This window comes from Malurus melanocephalus, unplaced genomic scaffold, assembly GCF_030028575.1.
Source record: "Malurus melanocephalus ecotype Western Australia unplaced genomic scaffold, MMel_1.1 scaffold_587, whole genome shotgun sequence".
NCBI lineage: Eukaryota > Metazoa > Chordata > Aves > Passeriformes > Maluridae > Malurus > Malurus melanocephalus.
The window spans coordinates 97,249-106,446 of record NW_026623819.1 but is presented as its reverse complement, the minus strand read 5'-3'; the positions used below and the strand labels follow the sequence as shown (position 1 = coordinate 106,446).

General features: G+C 43.6%; 2 protein-coding genes across 2 annotated transcripts in view; one reads left to right on the top strand and one right to left on the bottom strand.

Moving 5' to 3' along the window:
* The first annotated feature begins 256 nt into the window (after positions 1–256).
* Positions 257–4,991, top strand: FAAP20 (FA core complex associated protein 20). Its single transcript, XM_057382776.1, has 4 exons — positions 257–453; positions 1,983–2,130; positions 2,805–3,409; positions 3,986–4,991. The coding sequence occupies exons 1-4, from the start codon at positions 362–364 to the stop codon at positions 4,056–4,058; spliced, it is 918 nt and encodes a 305-aa protein (XP_057238759.1). The 5' UTR covers positions 257–361; the 3' UTR covers positions 4,059–4,991.
* A 100-nt stretch (positions 4,992–5,091) lies between these two features.
* The window catches only part of PRKCZ (protein kinase C zeta), a 40,995-nt gene continuing 36,888 nt past the window's right edge, over positions 5,092–9,198 (bottom strand). Inside the window, exons 18-19 of the mRNA XM_057382772.1 lie at positions 7,993–8,108; positions 5,092–7,804 (exon numbers count right to left, since the gene is read on the bottom strand). Of these exons, the coding sequence (XP_057238755.1) occupies positions 7,717–7,804; positions 7,993–8,108 (204 nt within the window). The 3' untranslated portion in view covers positions 5,092–7,716. The remainder of the gene's footprint in view (positions 7,805–7,992; positions 8,109–9,198) is intronic.

Here is a 9,198-nt window from a genome sequence, read left to right as displayed (position 1 = left end):
GTGCCCCCCATCGCAGCCTCAAACCTGCCCTTCCCAACACACTAAAACCACACAAAAACATCAAGTTTGAGGGGTAAAAGTAACASAAAAATGGGCGTTTTCCAGGCAGACCAGCCCCCGCTGGCTGAGGGGCGTAGTGGCTGGGGAACGGCAGGCTCCCCTCAAGGTGCCCTCAGAACTCGTCGCCCGCTCCCGCCGCCCCGGGCAGTGAAGGCGGCTCTGAGGGCGGAGAGTCACAACGCGCCGCGGCAGGAGGAGGAGGAGGAGGAGGAGGAAGAGGAGGAAGGCCCGGCCGCCCTCTCTCCCCGCCTTCCCTCGGCCGCCAGCGCCGTCCCCCGGCGAGGCGCGGGGAGCCCGGGCCATGTGTGAGGAAGGAGCCGCCAAGCTGCGCCTGAAGCCCCGGACGGCGCCGTCCGCCCGCGGCCCCGGCCCTGAGCCCCCGCCGAGGCCCCAGTGAGTCGGGACCGGGGGGATCAGATCGGCCCCGGGAGGATCGCATCGGCTCCAGGGGGATCGGATCAGCTCCAGGAGGATCGGATCGGCCCCGGGAGGATCGCATCGGCTCCAGGGGGATCGGATCGGCTCCAGGGGGATCATATCGGTCCCGGGGGATCGGATCGGCTCCAGGAGGATCGGATCAGCTCCAGGGGGATCAGATAGATCCAGGGTGATCAGATCGATCCCGGGTGATCAGATCGATCCCGGGTGATCAGATCGGTCCCGGGGGTATCGGATCGGCTCCGGGGGATCGCATCGGCTCCAGGGGGATCATATCCATCCCGGGGGATCAGATCGGCTCCAGGGGGATCAGATCGGCTCCAGGGGGATCAGATCGGTCCCGGGGGGATCGGATCGGCCCCGGGGGATCGGATCGGCTCCAGGGGGATTAGAACGATCCCGGGGGATCAGATCGGCTCCAGGGGGATCAGATCGGTCACGGGGGGATCGGATCTGCTCCAGGGGGATTAAACCGATCCCGGGGGCCGGAGCGCCTCACCCAGGCCGGGACTGCACCGCCCCAGCGACCCGCGGCGTTTCGCCGTCAGAATTGTCTGTTAAAGGTTATTTCATAAAAAACGGCCTGTAGTGTCATTTAAAAAATACGAGATAAAATTGGGGGATAAAGCACACCGGGCCCCACGCCTTCCGCACATTCCTCAGCACGGAACAGCACAGGCGAGGACAGGGCCTGAGAAATGTTAATGTGTGAAAACTCAGTTTTCTTTCATCCAGAATACAGCTCACAGGAGAGCAGAAGTAATTCCTGCTTTTTCCAGCCCTGGTGGCGGAGGACTGAAGGCAGTCAGTGGCTCGGTTCATATTTGAGCCCAGGGGGATGACCCCACACCATTGCTGTGTCCCTTCCACCACGGGCTGGCAAAGGTTCATCACTCTTGAGATCTTGTAATTTCTAATTTCTTCACCGTGCAGCTTCATTCCTGGACAGTGACCCAAGAAAACACATGAGGAAGAATGCTGGAAATACCATTGTGACATTAACAAACCATGCTCCCCTTGGAATTGTCTTTATACAGCATTATCTTCTAGTGCTTATAGTTCCTAGGATCGATTACATCAAGTTGTTTGGGAAGATAATCAGTAATTTCAAATGGCAGTGCGGGAGTGCCCTGACATACATGAGAACCAGTGTAATTGCCACCCTCAGTTCAGCACTTCCATGATTTCTCTACTCAGCAGGTGTTGAGAAGATAAAACAGTGGCTGCACTTAACTGTTTYTCTTGGAAGTAAAAATAGTGATAGATGCCTACAGCTCATTTGTTACAAGCAGGAAAGAAAGCATTTAGACATTAATTTTTTGCTACCTGTATAAATTACTTAAGTCTTAGAAAGCTGTAAAAAAGTAGTTTAGTTTACAGGCTAAATAATGTCTTTGTGTGCCAGATAAAAGAGGCATCAGTGTAGGAGTATTTTCTTTCCTCTCTGCTGCCTTCAAACTGTTGGACTGTGTCTGTCTTTACAGGACATCGACTGACAGATGTTCCTGGTTTGAAAAGGAAGAATTAAAKGAGTGTGAAAAAACCTGGATTTTGTTACTGAAAGACATCAGTCAAAATTCACACTGCACAAACTGGGACACAGTGCCCAGCTTTCCGGAGTTCTTGGAAAAGGTAGCGTGCTGTATCCTTGTTTTTGCACTTTGTGTCCTGCTTCCAATAGCGACAGCCTGGTTAATGGGAAACAACCTGAAATAGCTTTTAGAGATGTGGGGTTTCAGCTCTTTATTCTCTCCCAGCAGTGGTGTGCCCGAGCATGGTGTGGCAGGGAATATAAGGACAGCTTTTTTTGGCAGTACAGCAAATTCTTTCCAACATTTTGYTGGGAAGAGGGAGGCTGTGTAAAGATGGTGACTGCCATAAACCACCAGCATGTCCCAAAGGAATGAAACTGGAAAAGGCAAACTCTAATGGAGGAGATAATTGCACAGAACCACCCTGACATCACTCCAGCAGCACTAGGCAAGATCACAGCACAAAAAATATAACTGCTAATAAAGTACTTTTTTTATCCCCTGACCAGCAGCAGGTTGCTGTTCTCATCCTTGGTCTCTGGAGCACGAGTACCCATTGTATTTATTTAGAAATGTTAAGGGAAGACGCATATTTCATCAGCTCCAGGAAGCTCCTGATTGCTTTATGGGTGCCAGAAAAGGGATGTAAATAAAATGTTCTTTTCTTCAGTGTACTTCAGCTTTCTCAGTATTTGCAATGTGTTCCCAAAGCCTGGGGTTTAGGTATTGATTGAGGTACATTTGCTTAAAACATTCTCTCTGTGTGTGTTGTAGAAGGCTGAGGAAAAGAGTCCAGAACACCAGGAAGTCTTTACAGTTGGAAAAAAAGACTTTCAGTGGGTATCATTCCCATCTTTTCACAAAGAAAAATGTCTGAACCCTGAGGATCTGAGCTCCCAWCAGCCAACACAGAGCCAGAGCAATGAGTTACATAAAGGACAAGGCCAAGCAGATAAACTGAAAAGTTTATSWTCTACAGCTGAGAAAACCYGCTGGGGARCCAGAACAGATCAAGCCAAAACTGYGGCTGGGGAAGAGACAAGAGGTGTTTCAAACCTGGATGTGAGTCCTAAGTCATGTAAACTGCGTGGACACAGCAGCACAGCACAGCCCTTGGCATTGGCACAAAGCCCTGCAGCAGCTTCCAGCCCTCAGCAGAACAGCAGGGCAGACAGAAGAGAAAAGGGAGAGAAAGAGCCTGAAATGCAAACACATCAAGGGGATGTTCCAGGGGGAGAGGCCAGAGGGGCTCCTGTGGAGAAGCCTCGGCTCGGGAGCACTCCTGGGGCTGAGAGCTGTGAGGAGAAGATGGAAAACCAGAGCGAAGGATCTTCAACTCTTGACAGTTGTCCAATGTGTCTGATGCAGTTTAGTGGAAGGTAAGTTTGTGTTTTGGTTTTCTTTCATRCCTTTCCTGTAACTGAACCCCAGCAGATTCTGGATGCATCCTCTGTATACAGAATAACACAAGCAGAAAAAACCACTGTAAGGTCCTTTTTAACTGTCAGAATTACCTACTTTAATCCAGTTTACAAGTTGAGTATCTGCTCTACAGTAAGAGCTGTTAACACAATTTTACAGTACTCAGGCTGTCAGAGTTGTTGAAAATGTGCTTTTCAACAAGGCCTCTAATCCTGCAAGCTCTGTTGGGTGCAACTTTTCCTATTGTTTGAGGCTGAACAAGGAGACGGCAGTGGCTGCATTAATATTTATACAATTTTGGTCGTTCTATCAAGATATTTAGACAGAAAGGCTTAAAATGCATCAGGTCTCCATATTCTGTGCTACTCAGCTCCAGTTTGAGCAGCAGTAATGGCAAGGAAAGGAGGTTTTAGTGCATTTGCTGGGCACAGGAGTGATTCCCCCACTAAGGTACCAGCACACTTCTGGSAGAGGGTAAAGAACAGTCAATAGGATTTGAGTGTTTTCTCACTGCACAAACTCTGTGTTTGCAGACTCTCACAGCTGGATATCGATGGCCACCTTGCCAGGTGCTTGTCTGAAAGTGCAGATGATGTCATGTGGTAAATCCAGAAGAATGGAGAGCCAAGGAACAAGGCCAAGGATGAAGATTCTCCAAGGAAAAGGAAAAAACATGTCAAGCACAGCCTTGTCTCTGACTTGCTTAAGGATCACAAACCAGTAACTCAATGGAAGGTCAAGTGCCACCTCCCTATTTGGGCTTTTTTTATGTTGAAGCCTCTCAAATGTATGTAAAGTAGTTCTAGTTCTGAAAATGGTGCTCTGGGGTGTCCCAGAGACCCCCAGGGAAATCAGACTTGGCACTCCTGAAAAAATGTGCTATTGGAAATCCCTGGAGACCCTGCTTTGTCTGAGGCACCACAGTTCTGACTCTCCCAGGACAGAAGAAAGCAGCTGAGCAAAAGACAACTGTTACTTACTCTAATCCAAAAGTTTACTGGTATTTTTTTCCTAAACAGGTAATTTATGAAAATAAACTTAGTTAAAGTCATTTGAACTYAAGTGTTTTCCATTATTTTAAGATCTAACTAAGAAAATGTAATTGTAGAATTGAATCTGTGATTGTAGCTATGTTAAAACACACCTCAGACCAAGTAAAGGGGGTGGGGTTTTTATGTTTGTGAAGGAGCCCAGCTAAATTCAAACCTTACTGTGCAGGTTTCTAAGTCAGAATCTGTGTTAAACAGGCGATTAACATGACTGGGCTAATTAAGCTGCAAAAGGGAGATTGAACACTCAGTGAATCAAGAGCTCCTTTTTGTAGCCACACAGCCCCCCCACGCACCACCAGTGCTGAGAGCAGGGAACAACCCAGAGCCTGTTGGGGCTGGAAGGGGTTCAGGGGCTCAGCTGCTCTTCTGGTCCCTTCTCAACAGGAGCAGGTGAACACTGGGTAAGCCTGGAATGGCAATAAATGACATTTAGTGACAGTTCAGTAACCACAAACCAAGGGATGAGATCACCAACCTGCTCTAGTTTATTGCCCTGGACCTCCAAAGCTGCAGCTGAGTTGGGATTCAGACACAGAATAAACACAGTACAGTATAAAAATACACAAAGGCTCCTATGGAGTTAATTTAACAGTAGGGTCTGTTTCAGAAGTTGGACATAGCCCAGTTTACTGACAAATAATAACAGTCTATTAACTTTTTCATTAAAKTCTTTAATAGATGTGCAAGAATATAAATGATCTCAGCTGTTATGGATTAGTATACCATCTTCTGCACAATTAAAACTGGTCAGCAAAGATCCCAACTAATTAATTATACAAAACTACAAGAACATATTTACTGTTTTACAATCATTAAATTAGCTAGAATTTTCATTTACTATTTCAAATAAGACAACTATATATCATTACCAGATCCATTTGTAATATATTAGGATTTTTTTTTTCCAAACCACACATTTAATTACATCCTTCATTTTCTTTTATTTATAAAACAAGTACTTTATATAAAAAATTTCCCCTTCATCATGAACAGAACATTATTCAAACACTTGCACATGAGCAACCAAACTTGTACCCAGCAAACTATTTGGCAACACAGCAACATTGTAAATGCCTGTAAAGTCTTAAATAAAAATCAAATAGTCTTTACAATGTTTGTTTAGCAAAATGTGTCTTTCTATTCTTCCTTCCCTCCCTCCCAAAATGTTCTGAAACCTAGAAAAAAGGTTAAAAAAAACCCCAACCCACATTTCTAATATTTCCAGTTTAAAGTTCCATGCCCTGGCATGTCAAAGGACAGCTTAACCTGTCMCAGTTCCATTCATGAGCTGCCTGCAGTCACTCTGATCACTACGGATTAGCTTCAGTACCAGGGGAGTTGAAAACACTGAATGGGAAGTTATTCAGGGTAAATAAAATAAGAGGGGAAAAGGAGCAATTAAAAAAATGTCAGGTTACATTTAAAAGGTAATGTTGCCTTCAGTAGATAATAAAGTATCTAAAGTCCAGGCATTTGAGGCAAGTACTTTTTACTAGTTAAATTATTTAGTGCTGATTAAAACACATTTTGCTGAATATGAAAAGCTACAGTCCAACAGAGAAACCCACAACTGAAACCTGAATGGGATTCGTAGAACTAAACAACCACAGGTCTGCATAATTGTGGCTAAGGAGGGGATACAAAACGTAGATTGTTAATCAATGATTAATTGAATATTTCAAACAATGTTTTGGCAGTCTGGTCCTAGCACCTCATGACTTGGATGTGAATCCCAAAGATGTCATGTTCAGCACCTAATGCAATGCTGTACCCTGAGAAAACCATAGGTTAATGTAAAGAAAGTGAAAGTGTCACAATTGATCCTGTGTTTTACACCAAATCAGGTAAGATGCCATAAGCACAGGGTTTTTTTTTTTCTTTCCCACACAGCCCCTGAAGCCCAAGCCCAGCCCAAGGCAGCAGAGCWGAGGCAGCTGCAGCTCCAGGACCCCAAACTCAGCTTTGCCAGCTCCTGAGTTCCTCCCCTTTCAGATGCCCTGGCCCCCCCTGGCACCCCCCAGATCCCACCAGAAGGGATTCCATCGTTGTCTTWTGCTTCTTCCAATTTCTTAGGTATTCATTTTTCTTCCATTAAAAAAATTGTACTACTTTGATGCAAATCATTTCTGAAAGATCCCATTCTCTGATGCAGAATGMTTAGTTATTAATGTACACTGAGCAACTGTAAGCAGACAGTTTATCATAAGTAGGAGGTGTGCTTTATCAGGAAAGTGGATTTTATCTTATGGTTCTTCTAGATTTACTACTTAAACTTTAAGGCTATGCTTTACTATGCTTTTGCTCTACATCTGAATATTTGTATTGTTGATAAAAATACTTTTCAAAAATCTAATATACAACAYAATATCATTGTAGGTGTAGGCACTGCTTAAGTATGTTTAGAAATCCTTTGTGTGCAAATTTAGTCTTCTTCAATCTCTACATTTTGGTAAATTTGGAGTTTAAGACAACGGATTCTGAAATTGATACCGTAAATTTTAATTTGGAATTAATCTCACYGAGTCACTCTGCATTCCAAATCCTGTAAAAATGCAACTAAACATCAGKCTGCAGCTGTGAACTGTATGTTTAAGATGGAAATGTTACTTTAATATTAACAAGCAGAACTTACCAGGTGTAAGAACGTCCCAAATACGCAATATCCTTCAATGCAGTTTATCCATTTAGGCACTTAAATCCTGTACCCAAATTTATGTTTTGATTGCTAATAAAACACAACTCCTTTTAAATATATCTGAGATGTTAAGACAGGTACCACTTGTGAAAAAAGGCATCAAAAATAAGCTTCAACACCACCGTAATATATTTTATTCTTCAGGATGTTACACTGTAATACTCTTCAACTGGGAGCTCATTGCATCAAATGTTTGTAGAAAGTGTGTGGATCTCAAAGTTTCTCATGATCTCCTTTTGCAGGGATGCAATGAACGTTTCAATCCTTCATGAAACAGGCACAAAATGCAAATTCCTTCATTAATGAAGCCAGTTGTGTCAGTGCCCAGAACTTAAGAATCACTAAGTGGCAGAGGACACCCACCAAAATCATTATTCTCTTCTTTGATTTTCAGCAGCAAATTTGTTTTTAGATCATTGGTCTCCATCCAAAGTGACCAGTCCCCAGCCTCGCATGCATATACTGTAGTTAAGGATAAATTAATGTCATTCACACTGTCCCCAACGAGGTCATTCCTTCATACTGTTTCTTCTGTTGACAGCAACAATGGATTAATATATTCAAATCCTTCAAATTCTGACTGATCTATTCGCTTTATTATATCTCTGAAAAACAAATGAGAGCAGTGATTAAGTTTGTTAGAACACTGGTCAGGCTTGTATCATAAGATTTTGAATTTACTGTAACATGACTATGCTCTAATGGCAAGTACGTAGTCTTGTCTTAGTGTTTTTCAGATAATTTAGGAATTAATTTCTAATTTGCAGSTGGATTTGGGAAAAGCAGCACATACTCATCATCTGGGGTGAGCTGCACGGGCTCGCTGGTGAACTGCGTGTCGAAGTTRTCCAACCCATAATCGTCTGTGATCTGTGGCTGGAACGGGGGCGTCGTCTGCTTCTTCTCCAGCTGCCCAAAACATGGGGGAAAGGAAAAATGTCAGTGTGGAAGAGATACAAAATCCCTCAGGAACATCAAATCCAACTGCAGTAAATATTATTGAAAARAAATGTCAAAATACCCAAGTAATGCACGTTACAAGCCAGGCAACACACACCAACACAATTAGTGCTCTGCATTTTAAATTAATTTTAAAATAAAAATCTACAAATAATTCAACCATTTAAGTTTTCTCCARATTGGTAGATTACACTCGGGATTGATAAATTCCCACCCTGCTGCAATACAGCAGTCAGCACAATATATTTATTTTAGTTCCTGAGAAATCGACCTACTTTTCTTCCTGCATTTGTGTGCAATCTGTCACTTAGTCCAATTTATAGCAGCAGACACCAACATTCTAATTCTAACATTTATATTCAGTTAAAAAACTGTCCAGGCTACAAATTTCCATAATCTAACTTAGGACAGGTAAGTATGAGTGTAATTTCCACTGACCAAAATGATGATTTGTATTACCAACATGGGGASCAAACCTGATTTTAGGGCCAGGATATCTCATGATGCTTGGCACAGAGCAGACGAAACAAGGGAATAAATCACACAAAGATCTTGGATTTCAGGTTTCAGACAAGAGCACAGTAAGTACAGATGGAGATAGGAGGAAATTGTGAAACWGTCACAGGGTGGTGAATTAACACGTCAACATCCTATCAATGATCAGGTCTGGGAAAGCACTCAAAGYTGCGAGGAAGAAATAATCAGCTCCTCCCAAACAAGAATGGCAGCATGAAGGAATCAGCAAAATGAACATTTCAAAACYGAAGGARGGTGGCAGGGCTGTCCCTGTGAGTTTTAGCCCCACACACTCACATCCAACAGCCAGGCATTATTCCACAAGGGGTTAAACAGCAGATTTCCTTTTTGTTATACTCAGCAAAGTATGAAAGCCCTCTTAAATAAGCCTCTAACTTGAGAAAATGCATGAAAAAAGTGGTGGCAGAGCTCTAGAAAACACCTCACTGCAAACAGTAGCTAGGGCTGTGCAGTTCTTGCTCCAGGAGATTAAACACCATAAACCAGGCACCGAGATAAGAAC